The sequence below is a fragment of the Calypte anna genome, chromosome 2, assembly GCF_003957555.1.
Source record: "Calypte anna isolate BGI_N300 chromosome 2, bCalAnn1_v1.p, whole genome shotgun sequence".
Lineage (NCBI taxonomy): Eukaryota > Metazoa > Chordata > Aves > Apodiformes > Trochilidae > Calypte > Calypte anna.
In genome coordinates this window covers 129849928-129875553 of record NC_044245.1, presented here as the reverse complement: position 1 = coordinate 129875553, position 25626 = coordinate 129849928, and the positions used below count along the sequence as shown (strand labels likewise).

At 37.2% G+C, this 25626-nt stretch overlaps 1 protein-coding gene across 1 annotated transcript in view; it reads right to left on the bottom strand.

The window, feature by feature from the left end:
* The window catches only part of VPS13B (vacuolar protein sorting 13 homolog B), a 417894-nt gene that overhangs the window by 185824 nt on the left and 206444 nt on the right, over positions 1 to 25626 (bottom strand). The window contains 5 exon segments of the mRNA XM_030444536.1: positions 1204 to 1318; positions 2318 to 2489; positions 8528 to 8734; positions 13428 to 13648; positions 24587 to 24821. Of these exon segments, the coding sequence (XP_030300396.1) occupies positions 1204 to 1318; positions 2318 to 2489; positions 8528 to 8734; positions 13428 to 13648; positions 24587 to 24821 (950 nt within the window).

Genomic DNA, 25626 nt, shown 5'->3' with positions numbered 1-25626 from the left:
AGGGTTTTAAAGCATTATAATTTGATTTTAAAATATTTTGCAAAGGAAAGTACAAATTTTGATTACCAAATATTACAATTTTACAATTTTATTACAATATTACATGTAAATTGTAACTGTAACCTCACAAAAGAGCAAGAATTCCATTTTATTTAGGCAGCTGATGAGAAAAAAAGTCTCAAATATGTTGGTAACTTTGCTAATTTGATACCAAATCTCCTTAATGCTGTACACAGATAACCTTAAGTGCTCAATAAGACCTTGCAGACATTGTCTCCTGAGTCAAAATGATTTATTCTCCTAAATATTTTTCTCATTTTTAATGGCAAAAAAAGGTCCTAAACTTTTAATTTTAGTTTTCTACGGGCTTTTTTGTGTTTTGGTTTGGTTTGGGTTTGGGTTTTGTCCCCTCTCTTAATTTCTGTCTCCCACAACAACATGTGTTGATCTGTAATGGGGCAAACACTAATTTGGGTGACCAAAGGCAGAACAGGCCCTCTCTTATTTTGTCCAAACTCTTGTTGTTTATGGGCAATGAACACGCCAGCTTCTCTCTACAGAACCATGCCTCTGGGTGCCAAATGAATGCAGACGCACCAGTGCAGCAAACTATTCAACTGACAGGACTTGCTAAAGTTGCAAGAGTTGGTCAAACTACCTACTCTAAATATGCATAATATTGATGACACATTGGTTGACATGACTGAAATTTTACTTGGGGGCATCCACATGACACTACACGGTGTCACACAGACACAGATAATCAATTCCCTCCATCACCGTGTTGCTAAGTGACAGCAAGAGACAAAGCTCCATTTTTAAGAAAAATTCTTCGTAATATCTAAGAGTATGGTACTTTAAATCCTTAAATATTTGCACTTGCTAACATTTCAGGAAGCAACATTTAGGAATTTCCCATTCACAAGTTCAGCTAAAATTAATGATTTTGTTTAATAGACAAAAAAAGCAGTAAGTGTGGAAAATAAACCTAATGTGCAATGATTTCTATGTATTTCTTTGGAATCGGATACAATTCTGAGAAGAATGAAATTCCCTTTTTAGCCTCCTTTTTATAACTTTACAGTTTAATGCAATTTCACTGAAACTGAAAAATTACCTTCGATTCAAGTTTAGAATTAAGAAAAGGGCCACACCTGTCTTCTTTCAGCCTGAAATTAAAGCAGACTAACACCAAGGAAATACCTGTTTCTGTAATGGTCAATATTGAAGCTTTCTATTTTACATTTGATTTTGGTATAGACATCCTGCATATCCACTGAGGCACTGAGATCTTCTAATTCACTGACAACACAGACTTCTGCAATGGTAAGATAAAATAAAAATTATTAGTTCTTAATCTGAGCATTTAGCTTTTAGGAAAAATATATCTGAGAAACTACATGTTGTAAATAGAAAGATGCTACTTCCACTCAGAGTTTTTTATAAAGTGCTTTTGTCTCACACAGACAGGAAATAGAAAAAACTCCTAGAATCCACACATTCTACAAATATGTAGAGACTTTTATATGGGGTTTAGTTCAGATGGTCTGAGTACAATTATTTTTTAAAAAATGTAAAAAGCTTATGCAAAGATATTTATTCTATTTGATTTATTTTTTTTTTTAATCAAATATTTAAGTACTTGTCTTTGCAAATCAGGTCTGAACATTAGTCTCCTTATTTTTTTCACACTTCTGTAAGTTACAATATTAAATGCTATGGAACAGTATTTAAAAAAAAAATACATGAGGGCTTGCAGCACATTTATAGAATTTGAGTTGCTCTCAAAAAAATTACTACCCGGATGATAACCCAACTGTAACCTCAAGCAAAAAAAAGAGAAGCTGTGTACTACCACACACATTTCTTTTTTCAAAATAGAAGTTGAAACTTATGACTTGAACTCCATGCTAAACTTTCTATGACTTCAAAGATTATACTATGACGATCACATTCAATTTAAATTTGAAATCATCATTACAGAACTACATGTCTGTATGTAAACACAGAAAACATACTACTGAATCATAACATATTTGAAGCATGATTACTTCTAGGGCAATAAATGCAGCACTCCAAAGTAAATTAACTGATTTTCAGTTTCATATAATCATCTTTCAACACGGGGGAGCACAGGGGTTGGGAAATATTTTCAAAAGAACAATACTGAGCTTGTTGCTCTAATTTAAAATATAGATCCAACCCATTATTTCTCCATTACAGTACTTAATATTGTCAATAAAAGCTGTGAATAGCAAATACTGTGCTGTCATGTACAGAATTGATACCATTTTATTAGAGGAAAAACGCTGGATACCTGTGCTATTATTTCTAGGATCAGGAGCAAACAATTTAATAGTAATTTTCGGCAACATCCACTGCATCCACAGGCTGACACGTCCACTCGAGACTCCAATATTACTTGTTGTTTGTTCCAATGTAATGGAGTCTGAGAATGGAGAATCATCACCACCCTGAAGAGAATCACCCTAAGAAACAGATGAGAAAAAAACAAAGTATTGTTTTTTACCTTTTTTTTCTTTTTTCTGTCTAGTCTGATGCAGAAGTTTCTTTTGTAAATGAAACTTAATTTAGTTAATGCACAAGTAAGGCCTACACAGGCATCTATCTCTGGAAGTGAACTTGAAGAAGAAAACCAGTCCTTGAACTTCTAGGAGTCAAATATAGGATGTTGATGTAAAACAATGCTATTAGTAACACAGGAATTGTGAACCTCTGGACACAGTCATGGGCAGAGCATGCTGGGGCTCACTCAGACCCCTGGAACTGCCACTGCCAGTTTTGGAACATGTTTTACCACAAGGCCTTCAAGTTGTAACTGGGGCCTCAACTCACTTGTGCTTCACTTTTGCACTGCAATCTGGTACCTGGGCTACCATGTTCCCATCCAGTATTCCAGGACACTTCCATGTACTACTGCTTGGGACTAGCTAGCTTCAAAGTACAGATAAAACTGCATTAAGCTGAGGCTTTCAGTGATACCTCTTCTGTTTGCAGCTATGACAGCTGCAGAGCTTATCAATAGACATCCCCAGCTGCTCAACACCATGTCCCAGTTGGAGTTTACTGGCTTACTGGCTACCCCGATCCTCTACTTGAATAGTTCATCGTGAACATACTATCTAAATTTTTTCTGCCATTCAAACCTACATAAACAGCTGAATTGGTCCATTCTCTTTTGAGTGGCAGAAGTCCTGCGGATGCTCCTCTGAAAGCAAATGTTGCTTTCTGGCTATCCTTTGGGAGGTGAAAAATGAAGAGACTTCATTTCTTCCTAGGCTTCTGTTAATGGTATTGAAAAACTGATGCTCTGCAGTAGCTGCTGCTTTTTAAAACAATAATAATAAAAAATATAAATGAAAAAAACCCAACCCCAAATTCTTAGACATTTTTTTAAATGAAAAACTAAGCAACTGAAGTGAGACTGTGTTCTTGTTTCTCATGAAGTTTCAATTTTCATTTTGGATTTTCAGCATCCAGCATAGTATTGTTAAACATGTTTATGCATTAATTTTCTGCTCTGTTTCCAGATCTACAGAACAATCAAGCCAGAGTCAGAAACCCTGAACTATTTTCCCACAACTTCTCATGCCAAGTCCTAAAATATACAATTTAATTCTTTTACCAATTGTTGCAAATTGACCAATATACTGAGTTTATTTTCTTAGCAGAATTTATCTTTGTTCATCAGGAAGATCCAAACATATGAGGCCTTCATCCCTGGCCTGCCTCGAGCTCAGGGATGATCACAGTTTGGCCACACTAACGCTGTGCCTTATCAAAATAACTTCTGCGTTCTTGCTCAATCACTGACTTTCCCCAAGGACTAAACACTTCTACCACTGTTTGTACTTAAGTAAACAGTAACAAGTGGCCTGTTGTAGTCTGCACTACCTTTGCTTTTGCTGTTCCAGAGGAGGGACAGTAAAAATGATTAACTGTTTCCAGCCTCCAATACTTAAGCCTCTCACTCATGTATCCCTGTCTCACAGCCACCCAGATTACAATTCAGTAAGCTAGGTAGCTTTATCCACTGAGGGCTGTGGTGCTCACTCTCAACTTGTCAGCATGAAAAGAATTATATGCAGCAAAAAATATAAATCATCCACAGATCACATAAACAAGTTACTTCGTTTGCTAATATAAACAGCCATGAGTTTGCTTTCTTCCGATTCATTTATAGCAAGTCCACTGCAGCTGAAAGAAGCTTTAAAAATAATCATTTGTCTCCCACAGAACCAAATAACATATTAACTGTAAAATCTCTAAACTTAAAAAAACCCCATACTTATGGCAACAAAGTAGTTTGGTTCAGAAGGCTTAAAGATTTAAAAATACAGGAACATGTAAACGAATATAGACTGAAAAAATGCAAACTTCTGGAAAATATCCCTAAGTCAAATCAGTAGAAGTGCATATTATAATTGTTTAATTAACTCCATATACTTCACTCCTGCTTATCAGCAATATTGTCTATAAAATATATAGCTGCAAGGCTGAAATTGTGGCTTATGCACTCAATTTTTATGTATTACCTCCTCTAGTTCTTTCATTAAAAACATTACTGTTACTGTTTGACAGCAAGTTATAATTTACAAATACAGGATGGTATTTTCCAAATGAAACACGGACCGAGATTTGCTCTCACTGACTTTGAGTAACATTAGGCTAAAGTTAAGTACCTCCAAATTTCTAAAGACAAAAAATATGCATCTACAAGGAATCAATAATAGCATTTAGAGAATGTAAAGATGTGACATACATGACATTTAAAGAGATTAACATAAAAGTATTTTTCTATTTCCCCAAGTATTTGTAATTTGTCTTCAGACCTGCCTGTATCAAGACAGCAAGCAAGCAAGGTTTTGTTGGCATTAGGTCTCCTGGCCAGTGAGTGCCTGCACTGTAACTGCCTCATCTGCTTTTATTGCTCCCTTGATGGAATTCAGACTGTGGGAAGGGAAAGGAATGGTCAAGTTCCAGCAGCAAAACCACAGACAGAGATTAATCAAACCCAGGAAAATGGTGGAATGCTGCTCCAATATTCTCAGTTACCTCTCCAAAGCTGCTTCCACCTTTCCTTTCTCCTTTCCCATTCACTGAAATCAAGCCTTTTCGGTCATCCTCTGCTTCAACACAGTATCACCTATTCTCAGCTGGTTAACTTTCCTGACATTCCAGTTCCTTCAATAGTAATTTCTGTGATGTATTAAAGATAACTTTTGCCTTCCTGTCTCTAGACCTCACCAATCTCTCCTCAATGCTCAGATTTTCTATGCCAATCTCTGAAGAGTACTTGAAGAATACCATGATAGATGAAGCTGACAAGCAGTAGGCTACTCTGACACCCCCCACCCTGCTTCTACACTTTAAAAAAAAAATAAAAATAAAAAAAAAAAATAAAAAAAAAAATTACATTTTCAGAAGGTACCTGGAAAATATTCAGCTCTCAACCATACCTCAGTGCAAGTCAATGCAACTGACTTTTACAATACTTAGTTGGGTTTCACTAGTTAGGCTCTTGTGAACAGAGTCTCCAGATAAAAATTCTTGTATCTAAGATAGATATATACAATAAACCATACTTGGATAAAATGTGGAGGACTATTGTCTTCACTCAGAAGAAAAACTTGGCCTCAATGAAAATAGGATGGAGTAACAGACTGACATCTGCAGCCCATTAGGCAAATTGACAGGTAGAACTAGCTGCTGTACTTCATAGCAGACAAAACAAGCAAAAAACCATAGAATCTGTCTGCATTTCTTGTCTACAAGGCCTGTCAACTTTGCATGCTTTTGGGACAGAGGAACAGCTGTATAGCTCTGTACAGATGCTGCTCAGATGCATCTATAGGGGGGTTCAGTTCATATCTGAACATACTAAATGTTCATACTAAATGGGTGATTTTTCTTCAAATAAAGTTTGAATTATATGGACCAAAACCGAGGCACTCAGCAGACTGTAGTTCAAAGGAGTAGTTGAAAATAGTGGATGTGACCAGATCCTCTGTCTCATCTTCACATCCAACCTTCTTCAAATAAAGGAGAAGTACAGTTTCATGATCTTAAATACAGCATTTTTGTAGCTACTAGTCTTATAGGAATCTAAACTCTGGTTTGAATTCCCAACTCTCCAAGTCTTTTTTTTAAAACTGCAGTAATTCTAAACCTTAACTTTTGACTTTTTTTAGTATTAAAACCCTTGTACACCCTACATACTCTTTTTGATTTTCATCACCTTCATACTTATATATTCCTTTTACTGACTCTTTCTTCTGCACTGCTTTCCTACCCCAGCCACAGCCAGAACACCTTGGGCTGAGAGCTCTGAATAGAGATGATGGATCCAAGCTCTATTCTTCAACCTTTCAGTCGTATGAACTATAGTTTCATGTAAACTTTTCCTCCTGTTTGTACCTTTTTGCCTTTTTCGTATCTTTAATAAAATCCTCAGAGCATGGTAATTTGTTAAATTTATTTATTCTGTCTAAGCACAATGATACAATCCTTTCAAAACAGTTTTCAAATGTTGGTTTTAAAGTGCTATGTCAATTTTAAGTCCCCTATTGTGAAAAAATCCAATATTAATGCCATATGTTCTAACAGAACTTTCTATTCTAACAAGATTTAAACTATGGTCTTAGCTTCAGAGTGGAAAATACTGAATGCAAATTCTAACATTGTCCTTTGTTAGCTAAGTCACAAAGTTTCATTTATATCAGAAAAAAATTTATTTAGCTAGTGCATAACATTTGCTGAGAAAAGGAATAAAATGATATAAATTATGAACATTTTGCAAAGGGTTAGGATATGAATACTAAACTTGGACCCATATTACCAAAATAATCTTGGTAACATATGAATTAAAACAATTACTGAAACATTTAAGTACTGCTCCAAGTACAGCATGTACTCCAGATACTACTGCCTATATAGAGAGTCAAAACAAAAATGTTATTTATAAAGCTGGTGGCTTTAGATTTTAATGAGAAAGGGATCTGATGCGAGTAGGTGGAAAAAACAGGTTTTTTTTTTACCATATTGTTTTCCTACTAGTATTTCCTATATTGTATTTCCTACTAGTATTGCTTATCTTCAGTTGGGTACCTGTGGCAAAATTTTTCACGAACACATAGAAATATGCCAAAACTGAGGCTACTCAAATAATCCAAAAACGTATTAGTGAAACAATTAAAGAACTGAAACCCTAGCTCAAATAGGTTTTAATGAAAGTTATGTCTGTGTGTGTGTGTGACTGATATAAAAAGTAAGTACAAAAAAATCACCAGTTCATTATCTCCAAACCCAGGAATTAATATAAATCATACATAGGGTTAAAGCAATCCTGGTCAAATGTTGTTGAACATGTAATTGCATTCTCTCCTCTAACTGTTGTAGTTGTCTGTGTTCTAGCACTGGTCTGTGAAGTGCTCCCAACACTGCAGTGTTTATCCTGAGAATTAAACCCAGTCTCTCAGTACAGTCTCCCCACTTTCAAATAGCATTATGTTAAGAATGAAGCATTGCACAGGTATGCTACACCACTGATACACCTAAACCTCACCTTTCGCATTTTTGGCTCTCTTCTGCAGCACAACAAGGCAAATGTATTATTCCAGCAAGTGAGACTGACAGAGGCACTATGTAAACCACAAATATGAGACCTATTTGGCTGCACAGCCTCCTGTGACCACCCATTCTACTATATAACAGCTATCTGGCAACTCATAGATAATGATACTTGTGGCTGAAGTTTAACATCCTATTCATGCTGATAAAACAATCATCTTCTTTTCTTGGTATGGCAGAGAAACAGAACTCCTTTCCATGTCTCAAAATAAATTTTACAGTCTTAGGCACTTACAGATCAGGTACCAGATCACTTCAAGCAGCCAGGCAGTGCTGTAAATTAAGGAGGCAGAAATGCACTGCACCACGTAGCCAGTCTTCTGTACGAAGACGCACACCAAACCCACATGCAACTGAGCTACAAAAGCACTCCTGAAATATGGGACAGCTGGGAGAAGGGTAGGAACTGAGCTCCAGAAGTAGAGGAAGGGCAGCAATGTCTGGACGGACCTGAGCTGAGTGTGCAGCTGGGTGACCCCCAGTGCCAGCCTTGGAAGCCCTCACTGTCCCTGTACCTCTCCCGGCTGCCAACACAGTCTGCACACAGCAGCTCTTGGCTGACTCAGGCATTGTAGTGACTGACTTGAACATGACAGGATAACTGCAAAAGCTCCTTGGAATGACTCACAAGCAGCACAGGTATCCCAGGTACTTCCAAACACCAGGTAATGTTCTAAAAATTCTGGACTTGAAAAATACCTTATGCTTCTTGACCTGGAAACAGTAACCATAAATTTTCTGACAACAGTTAATATTCATTCACTTCAAAGAGAAACAATGTAGACAAACAATAAGCATAGGAGAAAAAAAAAAAAGAAAGAAAAAAAAAAGTCTTGTTTTTTTCACCTTCTTCCACTTTTTTTCTAAGCAAGCCTACCTCTGTAGTGGTCCCAATGTCAGCAGATGGGCTGTATGTGCTGGTATCTGGCGGAGCAGTACCAACACTACTTTTAACTGGAGAGCAAGGAGGAGCAGGTCCTGTCATGGTTTCAGAATAAACAGAAGATTGATACAGAATTCCCCTCCTCTGAATCTTATTCCAAACTTTACTTGTGATCTCAGCCAGTTCATACAGAAGCTGCACCTAAAAGAAGAAGAACAAAACCCCAATATTTTTCTAAGATGAAGCTTTCCTTAAAGAGGTAAAGAATAGTCATAAGTCCTCCACTGAGGCTTAGAATGTAGCAGGACTGAACTTCTCCCTGTTCCTAGCATTCCGATAAGCAACTTTGTTGTAACCAAAATTATTAACTTCAGTTTACAGTACAGTGATTTGATAAAAGTAATCTGTGCTTTGCCTAAACATCATACATAGCTCATGAAAATGTAAGCAGGAGCATGGTCTTGTAAAACTTCTGCTAATAATAATTTTAACAATTAAACAAAGTTAATACATGGCATATTTCATATGTATAGACACTGCCTCTAGAAAATGCCAAACATATAAACTTACAAAAATTATTAATTAAAATTATATTAAAATAATGATCCTACACAGCATATGAAACTGCTCTAACTTTCAGGAAGAGTATCCACTATCAAACTAAACAGTCTCCTGGCATATGTCATTCCAATATTCAGAAACATAAAGTCTAACCTTGCACATTGTTTGACTCAGTTCTAAGATATTTACATAAGTTATTGTAAATAAGCATTAATCACAGAATCTGTATGACAACATACTGCAATATACTGTATAAAACAAGCTCAGAGAAAACTGCAAACAATATAGAAGCAGATCCACAGCTGGATACCATACCCAACTTGCCATTATAAAAAATGGAAATTCTTATATTTATAAAAACTTTAAGCCTCAGGACACATCTACTCTATGAAGCTGGCTTCTTATGTGGGCAGAACAGATGCAGAAAAACACTGTTGTCAATCTACATTTGATATAAAACAGTACTTGATTTCGTGCGTGAGAATGTGTGATGAAGTCTCAAAGTACATGCCACAGTCATTTCTTAAGAGGTAAAGTGCTGGGATTTTATAAAAACCTTCTTAATTCATCTTGGATTTTCTTTTGAAGTTTCAAGGCTTACATTGAGCAGGTTATATACTCTTTTGACAGAATTTTTCCTTAAAGGGGATAAACTTCTCAGTACTTTTTTGTCTGCATATACAGAGTAATCTACAGACAAACAATATCCCTGGCTGTGGCAAAAAGTTCTTTTAGTTACTCTTTAATATATTTTATGTCTGTAGCACTCTAAGATGCACTGGTAACCTTTAAATTACTAATTACAAATTTCTAAGTTTTTCTGAGTCATTTCCATGTCCATCTGATTGATTGAGTAATATAACATTAACTGGTGCTGACATTTTGCTGGCAAAAGAGTCACTAGAAAATTAATGGGATACAGGCACATATCCAAATCATACATGCTTGCAACCTCCCCTCTCTCAAAATATTCTTTGGTCAAGAAAGCAAAGGATAATTTAAGCTATACTTATCTTAACGAAGGCTTCTGGAAATTTAATTATGCTCCTGTTCATAAAGGGACAAAATAACAAAAGAGAAGGAACTTCTGTGTATACATATCCTCTCGTACACAAGGTGAAGAGGGTTGTCATCTGAGACTGAAGAACTTAAGTCATATTGGAGTTGTAACAGTCATAATCATTAAAGCTAATTATTATGTTATATGGGAGATATTTTAGAATTGCTCAGGCTAGAATCTTTGCAGCCACTCTGAAACAGTGGCTATTTCAGACAGCAGCAGCCATTTCTCCAGACATTGCCAGCAACCACACTTCTAATTAGTATGACCCTAATACTCTATCCTGATCTGAAACCAGAGACACAAGTTCACCAAGAAAAAAAGGCACTCTGGTTAGAGGGAGATGATTTCACGGAGAGATGTTAAAAAGTAAAAACTAAAAAGTAAAAAGCTTCACACCGAAATCACATTAATACAAAAAGGAAGGGATGTATCTAAATGTAAATAAAACTTTTAAATTTCAGCTTTTCAGATACAGAGCTGAAGTTATGTCTTTATATTTTTAATACACTTAATTTTGTTCCATTGGTTGTTACTCACTAAAATAGAAGAATTTCTACTTTTTTTGTTGGTTGCATTTTTTTCAAGTGAGTAGTTTTAGTATTATTTTAATAGATAATAAAATCCAATTCTGATTCTAAGAGCCTGTGTAAGGACTTTGTCCTTTAAAAGTATTTTTGAGTGTAACAGTTAATACATAATAATTATTTTTAGTACACTCTATTCAAGAGAAGAAAAATGGTATGACAAAAATAGGAATAACTGTGCCAGAATTTGTGAAGAAAAGTTTCCTTCTCTCACAGCTTCAACTCCCTCACCAGCAAAACCACACATAACTCAGTAAGACCCCACTGACTACTTGGCAAAATCTGTAAAGTTCAATGTGTTACAGCATTTTATACTTTAAAAATAACACATTACTACAAAATTGAAAACTACTACAAAAGACAATATCCTGACAATTCTGCACACTGGATCTATTGACTTTAAAGTGATACAGCCATGAGAATATGGTTTCATATTAAGCTGTAATAGTAATATAGTAGAATACTTCACTTTGCTACCATTTAACAAATTCACTCGATATCACCTACTTTAAGGTTGTCATCTATAGACAAAATACAGCCAGCCATTTAAAGAATCAAATTTCAGAGTTAGTCTACTGTGAATTTATAACTATCAAATGCTGTTTATGTAATTGTATTTTCCATCTTCTGTTCTTGAACATCTGGCTAAATAAGAGTGATTTTTTTCTCCTTTTGCATAAGTAAACCAGAAAGTACAAGGAAGGCAAATGTAAGGGAGAAAAGACAGCTCAAGAACCTCTACTAAAATAATTTGCCTGCATTCTTTTAGTCATTATAATACTTCAGTAAATGAGTTTACAGTTTACAAAGACATCACTTAGGACAACAATATTTGGTGTGATATTACACTGTAAAACTTCATTTTAACATTTCACCATATGCATAATACGATTTACTTGGAGGTTACAATTTAAATTTTTAAATACAGATATTTTCTTACAGTTTGCAAAACAATTTGATCACACTCTGCTAGGAAAGCTTGAAAATGTTTACTTATTGGATTTTCCTTTTTTAATTGGTGATTCAAATTTAGATAAGGCTTCCACTTATAACAAAATCATTTTGCTTATAAATTAACGCTATTAATGTATTACATATATTAACCACGAGTAACGCATTTGAAGATTTTTTTTAAAAAAGCTCTCTGGAATTACTGAGAGACTACGAATCAAAAGCAGAAAAGAAAATGAACCTTTCAAAATATTTGACAATTCTCTGGATAGCTACAATACCAAGAGGAATTTTCTACAGTTCTATGAAAATTAATACAGGATGAGACAAGTTTCCCCCAGGCTGTAAAATTACTGCATGTGAATTTATTAAACATTACGGGAATACCACAAAGTTGTAAAATAAAGCTTTCAGAAGTCTGTAAATAGAAAATGGAAAATAGTCAGCAAAATCATAATTTAATAGTCAGCAAAATCACAATTTTGTCCTTTCCTATTTATATATTTAGAACTGAGTAACGAACCTTTCAGTGTGTAAAAAGACCTGGCATGCAGCTTTATGAGTCCTCTTGTTGAGGATACTCAATTTTAAATTTTATTTTGCCGTGCCTGACATGCAATCTCACTCTACCAACCTCTTCCATCCAGTGCAGATGATAATGTCATACAAATGAATGAGAAGTAACTTGGATAGAAGGCAGTGAATGAGGCAGGAGACCACACAGTGAGGATAAAATAAAAGGCTTTTTTCATTCATAGAATATGGAATGAGGCAAGGGAAAAACTGCATGTGATTGAGTAATGTATTATAATGTGTATACACAAGGGATAATGTTAAAATTTCACCAACCACCTTAGCATTAGTATTCCCAGACATAGGCCATAGGTCCACAACCTTTACAAATGTGATGTGCTATCTATCAGATCAAAATTATAATACTTTGGGTCCTTTCCTTTTTTACTATTAACAGAAGCAAAAAGCAGCCCATTTGTACACAACGTCCTTTGAATATTTTTACATATTGCTAAAACTCTGGAGTAGACAACATATGAATGCAGAGCACTACTCACACCTCATCAGTTTTGCAGTTCCCAATAAGAGTTTTTCCTTCAGTATCACTGGAAATGCTGCAGCTGCCAGGGTGGTGTTATGCAAGTTGCAGTAAACATTACTCGAGTTTTTCATAGAAAAACCTACTCTATTTGAAACTACAGCAAATCTGATACAAGCCAGTAGGATACAGAAAGTGCCCTTTCTGAAAATCTAGCAGCATCTTTGCCTTTTAATAAACAAAAATGAGGTGGCAAATTTTGTTTAAACACATTCGTCTGTTTTGAGTTTTTTCCCTTTAGTATAGGATACCATTGTTCGCCTAAGAAACTTTATGTTCAAAGAAATGTTAGTTCTATGAAAATATGGTAAAAAGTTACATTAAACCACTTCAATATATGTGACAGCAGAATAGCACTTTAGCATTTAATGGTACATCTGCAATTCATTTCACTCCATCAGCCAAAAGATGCATTTATACTGTAGCTATTACATTTTGAGCAGAGTTTAAATTACAAAACTTGAGAGAGCTTCAAAGCAAATCTTAATCTAAGCACCTTGATCTTGATGGCCCTGTTAAAAAAAAATTAAGATAGAAGAGACTCTCTTCAACAAAACACAGAACAATTATACTTAAATCGAGTTATTTTTAATTTCCTTTCATAAATCAATTAAATGTACCAACCTGGGGGTTGGAGCATTTTATTTCAAGGGACTCAAGGTCGACATGGAGGCAGACGACAAATGAATGTCTAGATTCTGGCCCCGAAGCAAGTAGTTTCTGTGAAGTAACAGCTAAAGTAGAAGTACAGCCCATTGGTTCCACTAAATTAAGTGTCATTTGTTGTCCAAGAAGAGTATATATACTGAAATGATGCAGACTAATAGTCCATGGAAAAGCATCACCTAATGATCAAAAGGAAGGGAGAACAGTCAAATAATTGCATAACAAAAACTGGGTTATTATTTTCTCAAAACACAGTAAAGGCATTATCCCAAGTCCCTTAAGAAGTCTGCAAGTGCAATAAACAACCTTTAAATTGATTCCGAACTCTCACAAATATAATTCAAGCATCACTTCCATTCTATAACTTAGAACCTAAACAACAGCAATAAATCACAGAACCACAGAATAAATTGTGTTAGAAGGGATGGCCATCCAGTCCAACCCCTCTGCAGTAAGCATGGATACCCTCAACTAGATCAGGTTGCTCAGAGCCTCATCAAGCCTCACCTTGAATATCTCCAGAGATGAGGCCTCAACTACCACCCTGGACAACCTGTTCCATTTTTCCACTGCCCTAATGGTAAAGAATTTTTTCCTAACATCCAATCTAAATCTGCTTTCCTCTAATTTAAAACCATTGCCCCTTGTCCTATCACTACAGGCCCTTGCAAACAGTTCATCTCTGGCCTTCCTGCTAGGCCCTGTTGGGGTACTGGAAGGTCTCCCATATATATATATATATATATATATATATATACACACATATACAAATATATAAATATATATACACATACACACATACATATATATAGGTGTGCGTGTGTATATATACACACACACATGCATCAGGAAAGCTATGATGTAATCGCTATCACGGAAACGTGGTGGGATGACTCCCATGACTGGAGTGCTACTATAGGTGGCTATAGGCTCTTCAGAAGGGACAGGCAGGGTAGGAGAGGCGGAGGGGTAGCCCTATATGTTAGGGAGTCCCTTGACACTTTCGAAATTGAAGTCTGTAATAATAAGGTGGAGTGCCTGTGGATCAGAATCAAGGGGAAGGTCAACAAGGCTGATATTGTGATGGGAGTCTGTTACAGACCACCCAATCAAGATGATGAGGATGATGAAGTATTCTACAGGCAACTGGCGGATGTCTCCAAATCGTCATCCCTTGTTCTCGTGGGCGACTTTAACCTACCAGACATCTGCTGGGAACTCCACAGCACAGAGACGAAGCAGTCTAGAAGATTCCTGGAGTGTATAGAGGATAATTTCCTGCTCCAGCTAGTAAATGAGCCCACCAGGAATGGAGCCTCGCTTGACCTTCTTTTCACAAACAGAGAGGAGCTGGTGGGAGATGTGGTGGTCGGTGGTCGCCTGGGACTTAGTGACCATGAAATAATAAAGTTTTCAATATTCAGGGATACAAGGAGGGTCGTCAATAAGACCTCTACACTGGACTTCCGAAGGGCAGATTTTGACCTCTTCAGAAGACTTGTTCGGAGTATACCCTGGGAAACAGACCTTGAAAACAGAGGGGTACAGGAGGGTTGGTTGTACTTCAAGGAACAAGTTCTGAAAGCACAGGAGCAGGCTGTCCCAGTATGCCGAAAAGCGAGCCGGCGGGGAAGACGACCGGCCTGGCTGAATTGGGAGATTCTGAAAGAAATTAGGGTTAAGAGGAGGGCCTACCAATTATGGAAAAAAGGGATAACTACTGAGGAGGAATTTAGGAATATTGTTAAGTCATGTCGAAAGAAAATCAGAGACACAAAAGCACAATGCGAACGGAATCTCGCCACCTCTGTGAAGGATAACAAAAAGTCCTTCTACAGATACATTAGCAGCAAAAGAAGGGGCAAGGAAAATATCCATTCTATACTAGACACGAGTGGGAATATAGTTGTTAAAGATGAAGAAAAGGCTGAGGTATTTAACACCTTCTTTACCTCAGTTTTCAGCGGAAAGACAGGTTACCCTGAAGACGGATGGCTTCTGGAGCTCATAGAAAGTGACATGAATCTAAACAGCCCCCCTGTAATCCTGAAGGACACAGTCTGTGACCTACTGCGATGCTTGGATCCCCACAAGTCTATGGGACCAGATGGGATCCACCCAAGGGTAATGAAGGAGCTGGCAGAAGAGCTCGCCAAGCCTCTCGCTATCATCTATCAACAGTCCTGGCTCACTGGGGACATCCCAGATGATTGGAAATTGGCGAATGTCACGCCAATCCACAAAAAGGGCCGGAAAGAGGACCCAGGAAACTACAGGCCCGTCAGCCTGACCTCAGTGCCTGGCAGGGTCATGGAACAGATCATCCTCAGTGCAATCACACAGCACCTGCAGGATGGGCAAGGGATCAGACCCAGCCAGCACGGTTTTAGGAAGGGCAGGTCATGCCTGACCAACCTGATCTCCTTTTATGATCAGGTGACCCGACTGGTGGATGAGGGGAGGGCTGTGGATGTGGTGTACCTAGACTTCAGCAAAGCCTTTGACACCGTCTCCCACAGCATCCTCCTGAAAAAACTGTCAGCCCGCAGCTTGGACAGGAGCACCCTGTGCTGGGTTAGGAACTGGCTGGAGGGCCGGGCCCAGAGAGTGGTGCTGAACGGGGCTGCATCCAGTTGGCGGCCGGTCACTAGTGGTGTCCCCCAGGGATCAGTGTTGGGCCCAGTTCTGTTCAACATCTTCATTGATGATTTTAGATGAGGGGATTGAGTCCATCATCAGCAAATTCGCAGACGACACTAAGCTGGGGGGGAGTGTTGATCAACTAGAAGGCAGGAGGGCTCTGCAGAGGGACCTGGACAGACTGGAGAGTTGGGCTGATTCCAACGGGATGAGGTTTAACACGGCCAAGTGCCGGGTCCTGCACTTTGGCCACAACAACCCCATGCAGCGCTACAGGCTGGGGACAGAGTGGCTGGAGAGCAGCCAGGCAGAAAAGGACCTGGGAGTCTGGATCGACAAGAAGCTGAACATGAGCCAGCAGTGTGCCCAGGTGGCCAAGAAAGCCAATGGCATCCTGGCCTGTATCTGGAACAGCATTGCCAGCAGGTCCAAGGAAGTGATTCTGCCCCTGTACTCAGCCCTCGTGAGGCCACACCTTGAGTACTGTGTCCAGTTCTGGGCCCCCCAGTTCAGGAAGGATATCGAGGTCCTGGAGCAGGTCCAAAGGAGGGCAACCAGGCTGGTGAAGGGACTCGAGCATAGACCCTACGAGGAGAGGCTGAGAGAACTGGGGTTGTTCAGCCTAAAGAAGAGGCGGCTCAGGGGAGACCTCATCGCTCTCTACAACTACCTGAAAGGAGGGTGTAGCCAGGTGGGGGTTGGGCTCTTTTACCAAACGACTTTCAACAAGACAAGAGGGCATGGACTTAAATTGTGCCAGGGGAAGTTTAGGTTAGATATTAGAAAGAATTTCTTTACGGAAAGAGTGATCCGTCATTGGAATGGGCTGCCCAGGGAAGTAGTGGATTCTCCATCCCTGGAGATATTTAAAAAAAGACTGGATGTGGCACTCAGTGCCATGGTCTAGCAACCGCAACGGTGGTTCAAGGGTTGGACTTGATGATCTCTGAGGTCCCTTCCAACCCAGCCAATTCTATGATTCTATGATATATACCTTATAGTATTATACCTAAAAGTATTAGGTCTCCCCAGAGCTCTCTTTTCTCCAGGCCAAACAACCCCAGCTCCCTCAGCCTATCAATATTTTATGTCAATATTGTAAATGTTTTACATCTTTTTACAAATTGAAAACCAATGTGAATGTCAACCCAAACTGTGAACAAACATGTTGTACAGGCTTGAAAAAATGTCCCTTTGCTTTATATGAAAACTCAAACTGCACAGTAACGTGAAACCACTCCATACTTATTTCAGCATATAGATGGCAGCAGCATGTCCTTCCATGATATACTTACATTTATAGGTTTTAATAGTACAAAAGAGAATTTTTTCTTCGAAAAATTCACAGCTTGAAGCTCAAACACATGATGCCACCAAGTAAAGTCTATTCCAGCACACTGTTCAGGTAAGTGAGAATTTGGTCACAGTGCAGCTCTTTTCCACTGCCTTCACTTATCTTCCTAAAACCCAGTGATGATGGATTTTGCCCAAATAAACTACTACAGACACATACAGAGCACTTCAGTTCTTATATTTAGGAAGGAGGCTACTCACAAAAGTGCCTGGCAGATTACTGGAAATCATTATCAAGAATAATTAGAGAGGGAATTGGCAATGTCCAGCAGAACAACAAAACAGATGCAACTTTGGTACAATCCTTTTTCCTTAGATTGTTGACAGATGGGAAATAAAAGGGAGGTTTCCAAAGGAGGACCACACAGATAATTACTTGGGTAAGTCTTTAAAAGGCCAACAGGAACTCTTTTGAGTGAGAGAAAACCTTCAGTAGCTCTACTAGTTAGAAATGAAAGGCTGAGAACAGAGAGCATAGGAATTATTTTCATGGGGGAGGGGGTGTTTGTTTGTTTTGTGGTTTTGTTTGTTTGGTCTGGCTTGGTTTTCTCCAAAGAAACTGTTCAACATTCTGTGTATCAGATTCTTTGCTGAGGAAGTTGAGTCTTTTTGTCCTCACTTGAATGACAGGGAGTCTGTGCTCAGCATCTCAGTTTTTCATTGATGAAGAGAAAGAGCCTGCTCCAATTCAAAGCAACATGAAAGTAGCTTGATGCAGTCTTATACCCAAACACAGAAGGCTGGTGGGTATCCCTAAACCTCAGCCTGGCTTGAAACAGTCTTCATCTTTGTACAGTGCACATTTATTTGGAGGGAAAGAAGAAAATAAGTTGTCCTTCCCATATCAAAATTCAGAAGGTGATTTGGTATGAAGCTTCAGTTTTCAAGATTTGGGCCTGAAATCATAAGTAAGAAGAGTCCAAATTAATCTAACACCCCAGAAGCATGGGAGCCAGTCTTAAGAATTAGAAGATGGCAAATACAAATGTATAATGGGTTGGTCCCTTGGAGTCTCACAGGACAATAAATTCAAAACAGTGAATCCAAAAAATACAGGAAGAGTGTGTTTGCTGCCTGGTGTGATCTACAGTCAACACTGTCCTACTGAGAAATCAAAACAGTAAAAATAGCACAAAATGTTAACTGTGATTATTTAGAAGAAACCTTTAAAAAGTTTTGAAATTAAAATAAAGCTGGATCCAAATATATATATTTTTACCATATTATTTTAGTAAGAATCCTGTTGTTTCTTCCACAGGTTGCACCAGCAATACATCTATATTGGTTGGTATTGTGTATCAGGTGAGTCTGTGTATCTAATACTAAGAAGGAACTGAATACTTCAGTAGTTTATTTTGAACTTATTACATACTGGAGAACTAGACTCAGCCAAAGCAACTTGAACATATTTTGGAAAGGTTTCGGATTAGAAATTTTAAAATAGTTAGCAATCTGTATTTTTTTTCCAAGTTCAGTTAGCCAAGAAATACAAAATATTAATTGTAATAGTTGGAAAAAATTCAAATGCGAAGTCAACTCTAATTACATGTTTCTAATTACTACACACGAACTTTGCTTTTCTTTATGACCACCACAGTAAATTAACATCGTGTATCGTTCATGGATTAGAAAGACTGTCCAAACAAAATCCTGAATGCTAATTCCACTACATTGTAAACGTTATCTACCTTAAAAAACCCCACTTAATTCTATAAATGTAAACAAACTACACTATGCTGAAAAACACCGTAACAAAAATATAGGAAATTTGCAACTTTACATTGTTTGCTTTTTTGGTTTTTAAGAAAAGCCTGTACCTGCATTCATTTGCAGACAGGTTTTATTCAATTATTTATATAATAAATTCAAAGTGTCTAAAAAAACAGCAAAAGCAAAACTGTTTATAGAATTTTATTTCAAAAACTATTTATTAGTAGGAAGAAAGGAAAAGTCTTTGCAATATTTGGTAGGTTTTTTTCTCTGCATCTAACCCTTCCATCCACATATACTATTGCTTTGCAGTCTAACTGCTGAGATTCTTCTATGTTGCAGTTTTTGTAAGTAAACCTGACATTGCCTTCAGTGGAATTAGTGCTCAGCCCACAGCTCTTATGGGAAGGATTATAAAACACATACATGACAGATCTCTACTATGGTTCAAGATTCTGGCTAACTCCTGATCTACTGCTTGCAAAAATCCTTATTTTTAATTGCTTCACTGCTGATTTAAAAAACTTGAGATTGTATTCATTAAGATATATAACTTCTAAATACCACCTTCAGATCTCTGGCAGCTGACCTGCCAGACAAGCTACATTACCATTTATCTGGTATATTATTACTAAAGCTGATAATGTTTAAAAACATAATGCAAGATAACTTCTAAGAATGCCAATATACTGTCGCTCTACTTCAAGCATTTAACTGCCTTTTTTTGTAGTTAGAAGCCTCTATATGCTACTATATTGTAATTTATGACCAATACATTTCATTATAATTAATCCACATACTAGTAGCAGAAGCCCTTATTTTTTATCTCTCTACAGTCACTTGACAACATACTGAGTTTAAATATATGGAATAAACAGTGATTTATATGACTGCTGTCAGTATATTGCTATCCATGAAAACATAAATAAGATCTCTAGAAATATCAAAAACAATTTAAAGATATTTTGAACATTGGTTTCTAAAATGAATCTTACTGTATCTGAACTAGCCAAATATGTTTCCAAAAAGGGAATCATAGAACTTTGAACTCCAAGAACTATGAACTCCAAGAGAAAGGACAGGAGATTAAAAAAAAAAAAACATAACAAGTTTTAAAGTATGAATGGAACCTAGGAAATTACTTTAATAATTAAAAATGTATACTTTTAAACACAGGAAAATTTCATAGATGCTGAAAATGCTCTCACTATTACTCTATGATTTTAGTTCCCTCCCTTGGAACAGGCTGTCCAGAGAAGCTGTGGATGCCCTCTCCCTGGAAGTGCTCAAGGCCAGGTTGAATGGAGCTTTCAGTAACCTGGTCTGATGGGAGGTGTCCTTGACCATGGACAAGGGTTGGAATGAGATGATCTGTAAGGTAGTTCTAGCCTAAATCATTCTATGATTCATGTCTTCAATTTATTTTCCTATGGTAAATTTTTGGAAGGCCACTAATCAGTCCAGAAGTCCTGATCATAACAACATATTTTGTCCATCTGTAAATTTACCACATTTTGTTCTATCACCATAGTTTGGGACTTGCAGATGATACAGTTGGATGTACATAGGCATGCTCAGAAACTCACCAATCACCCTAAAAGATTTCAGTTCTGCTCAGACTGAGTTTCTAACTATTTAATTCCTTCTTTGTAACCATTTTACTTAAAGGGCAGCTAAAATCATTTAGAGGTCCCCTTCTTCACAAATGGAGAAGACAATGGGCAAAAGATACAAACTGCACCTGGAGAGGTTTTATCTTGATATAAGAAAGAAGTTTTTTCACACTAAGAGCAAGAGTTGACAGAACAACCTCCCTAGAGATGAGGAGGTTTTCAGGAAGCAACTGGAAAGGGTGCTGAATAACTTCATCTAGGATCCCTTTGCTACAGAAGTTTGGACCAGATCATCATTGAAGGTTGCTTCCAATCAGGGCTGCTCTATGAATTATTCCATGATTCTGTTTCAGTATTCTCAGGGAATATTACCTCATGGACCCTGATATGAAATATAAAAGTAGTACCTTATAATTTTTATTGAAGCTCAATATCTTTTAATGAACCTAATTAGTTATATTTGTTATTTATTTTTCTTATTATTGTTTATTATTATATTTATTGTTCTTTTATTATTGTTATTTATTTTTACATTGTTCTTAACGTTGATTAATCAGTTTCTGTTGATATTACTTAGTATGATTGAGCTAAGTTATGTTTCTGGATTCAAGTATTGTACTTAAAATGTTCTTTTAATTATCCTTTAAAACTACAATTAACCTCAGGAAAGAAATTTATCAGAACTCTAAAAAGAAATGGAAAGACCTGATCTTGGTATAAGCTATTTTTACAGTATGCTGACATGCTGAGGTCAGTAAGTCTCTGTGAGTAGGCTACAATATCCCCAGATGACAGCATGGCTGTGCTCCCTTTCCCTCCTCTTTTAGTTTTTCATGGGGTAAGAAAAATATACAAGTAAGAACACAGGTTTCTTTGAAAGTAACAATGCATCATTTGTAAGCATGTCTTTTACTTACATCTTCTCTATAAAAGATGAAATTATTCAAAAAGTCATTTCCAAGAAATGCAAGCTTGAATAAATATAATTCCAGAGAGATGGTAACATCTTCAGAATGGTTGTATGTCCCCAAATTCTTGTTGAAAGACAGAATGCAAATTACAAGATTCTCCCAATAAATCCATAGAAAGTATTTACCTCTACATGGGAAGAAGCTAAGAGGGTAACTTAAAAGATTTGAAAAAAACTTTTTAATAGTCTGTTTAAGAGGGAGTATTGGCATGGGAGAAGGCAATAGCTCCATTAGAGAATCAAAAATATCAAGATTGTGAGAACTTCTGTTTGGCATTATTCCCGGAGCACAAAGCCACACACAAATAAATTCCTTACCATAGGCTTTATCCCAACCAGGGAGATTCTCTCTCTCTCACTAGGATCTTTCCTTCAAATCTGGGTTTGATAATATTAAAATAACTTCTTGCTTTCATGATTGGCTTAAAATATATCATCAGTTTAAAACAAACAAAAGAATTTGGTTAAATGTATTAATCTTTTATCTATCACTATGATCAACAAATTAGATCATTCCTACTGAAAGTTATTAGTAAAAACATACTTTTCTCTCCTTTTTTTTCTTTCCATTTTTTCTCCTTTTTAGTTGGCAAAATCTCTAATATGAATTTAAATACTAAAAACTAAAATTTTATTTTTGTTGCTGTGAGTTAAGCTAAAATACAGGAAGGAGAAGAGTCCAACATAAGACAGAACAAAAGGAGAAGGAAAGCACTGCTATAAATCCAAATACATTTCAGATAGCAGTATTAGCTTTTAAATGTGCTTTTGACTTATTTTTTCATAGCATAGCATTTATAATACCTTATATTTCAGCAATGAGTATGCTGAAACCAGAAAATTTTCCCACAAAAAGCTGTCACAAAAGCAATGGAACAATTGCTGCATCTCCTGTTTCATCTTAGAATGAACACACAAACCAGTAGCAATTATTTCAAAATAATACAGTTCAAGAATACAATAATGAACTAACTGTGCAACAATGTATGGGCTTTGGGATAGACCTAATTGTCTTCATAGTAGCTGGTATGCTGCTGTTTTGGATTTGTGATGAAAACTGCCACAAACATGGGCATGTTTTTGTTACTGCCAGTGCTTGCATAGTGTTAAGGTCTTTTCTGCTTCTCACACTGTCCCACCAGCTAGTAGGCTGGAGGTTTACATACTGGGGGGGACATATTTGGGACAGCTGTCCCCAATTGGCCAAAGGAATCTCCCATACCATATGATACTGTGCTAAGGGTTAAAAGCTGTGACAAGCAAGAAGGGGGAAGACATTCAGATTTATGGAATTGGTCTCCCTAAGTAACTGTTATGTGTGATGGAGCTCTGCTTTCCCAGAAGTGGCTGAACACCTGCCTGCTGATTGGAAGTAGTGAATTAATTCCTTTTTTTGCTTTGTTTTCATGTTCAGCTTCTGCTTTACCTATTAAACTCTCTTTAGTTCAACCCATGAGTTTTCTCACTTTTACCCTTCAGAGTCCCACCTCATCCTGCTAAGGAGAAGTGAGTGGCTGTGTGGGGCTGATTTGTCTACTGGGGTTTAAGCACAACAACTCATGCCCATGAAATTTTAATCATGGTTATGAGGATAGATATCTCATGAATGACATTTAAAATCAGCCCAAACCTCTACACTCGAGACTATGAGGGATAGGTGAGGTATTTCCAATACATAGCTTTTCATACAAATAAGGCTTTTCATCTATATTCCTTCAGAAAACTGCTGCGAATCCATTTACCACTTACTTTGATCAATTCTAAGGTCTCTTTTACAGTACAAATAAATTGTACTGAATATAACTAGCTTGCTTTCACCTGTTAGATAGGCCCCTCACAGTTTATCCTATCCATTCATTTCTCAATCATTCGTGGAATACTATAAGCTGTCTCTTCCCTCCAAGTGGTCTACACTCAAACCTCTATCAAATATTAGCTTTTCAAATAGTAACTACTGTAACTTATTCTCTTCCATAATATATGCACATAGAGCATCCCTCTGTACACACTTGCACAAACCCTCTCAATTTTTTCTTTAAATCCCTACAAAAACCTTGCTACTCTAGACACAAAACAGAGGACAATTGTTGCTTACCACAATGACTGAATCTCATGCTTCTCTTTTCACAGTCTTATTTCACAGATATATTTATGAATTTCTTTTCTCATTTTACATTTAATCGTAGAATATCCCAAGTTGGAAGGGACCCATAAGGATCATCAAGTCCAACTCCATGCTCCGTGTAGGACTGCCCAAAACTAAATGGTATCAATAGTGCTGTCCAGATGCTCCTTGAACTCTGACAGGGTTGGTGCCATGTCCACCACTTCCTTCAGAGCCTGTTCCATTGACTGACCACCCTCTTGGTGAAGAGACTTTTTCTAAGGTCCAGTTTGAATAATAGACTCAAGCCTTTATTTTTTTATTAGTTTATTTTTACCAGGAAAGGTGGCAAGAAATGTTTTTCCTAAACTCACACTATTCTGTCTTGGAATTCTCAGCTCAGCTCCACCACTCTCCCTCCCCCAGATTGCATCAAACTGACTGTGGCTACACAATAACTTCAATGACAAAACCAATGAAGGTAAAAATTGCACTTCTGAATTTTTTTGGCTTTGACAAGTAAACCATATCACAGAACCAGCTCTTTGGTAAGTTTCACTTCGATCTCCATGGAGCAAAATTGGTCATTAGTATTTCTAGCCATCAATAATAACATGCCACTAAAAAAGCAGCACAACATCACAAGGTTTAACATAAAATAAAGGCATTTTTGTAACAGTAAAAAATGGAAACTGAAGAGTAAGCTTTTTTAAGTTTACCATATTACCTTCTTCCAGGATGGGTCTCAGCACAACAAATGGGATTTCCTGCAATGGTTCCATATGCTTGTGTCCAGCACTCATAATCTTTATCTGGGGCAAGCAGACAACAAGTGTGCCAGGCATGCTGGCCTGCCCATGGTACCAGCTGCGCACAGTGCCAGGAATGTCACCTGATACAATAGTACTTGGGGAAGGCAGGCTGTCATTTGGGAGGAATACACAACAAGATTGCACTTCAAGCTGAAAAATACAGAAGAGAAAGATTTCTCAGAAACAGATTATAATTTTTTTCCCTCCAATGCTGAGTACTCATTTCAGTACAAACCTCAAGTTCCTTATCCATCTCAGTTGATTGAGAACGCTATTTGCTATTAGTTGAATTATTAGGAAAGATGGCACAAAATGTTGGCAAAAGAAGGTATTGTTGTAAACTATGATTATGAAAGGAGAAGGAAGAAAAAGTGGGATTTTGGTCTGTGAATCTGATCAGAAAGGTGTTGCCATATAAACCAAACATTTAGCTATCTACATTTTAACCCCTTCTTTAAAAGAAGTGTAACTGAATCAGAAAATGTTCCCAAAATAAAGCTAAGAAAGCATTCCTCTTTTTGTACTTCATTAGCTTTTGCTAGCAATAGCTAAGCCTCTAGAACTAACAAGATTTTATTTGCTATAGCTTTCTATAGACTTATGTTAAAACCTATTTCAGGGAAAATTCTGTCTTTACTTTTTAGCCAGCACTAACGAGCATGTTCAAAGAAGTTCATCACCAGATAAGCTAGGAAAATTATTAATTTTAATGGGAAATTGACTATGGCTACGTGCATACATATGCAAGGAGAAATTATTGGAATAATAGACTGGTCTGGGTTAGAATGGACAGTAAAGATCATCTAGTTCCCACTCCCCTCCATAGGTGGGGACACCTCACACTAGGCCAGGTTGCTCAAAGCCTCATCCAACTTGGTGTTCCAACACTTCCAGGGAGGGGCATTTACAGCTTCTCTGGGAAACCTATTTAGTGTCTCACCACCCTCATAGTGAA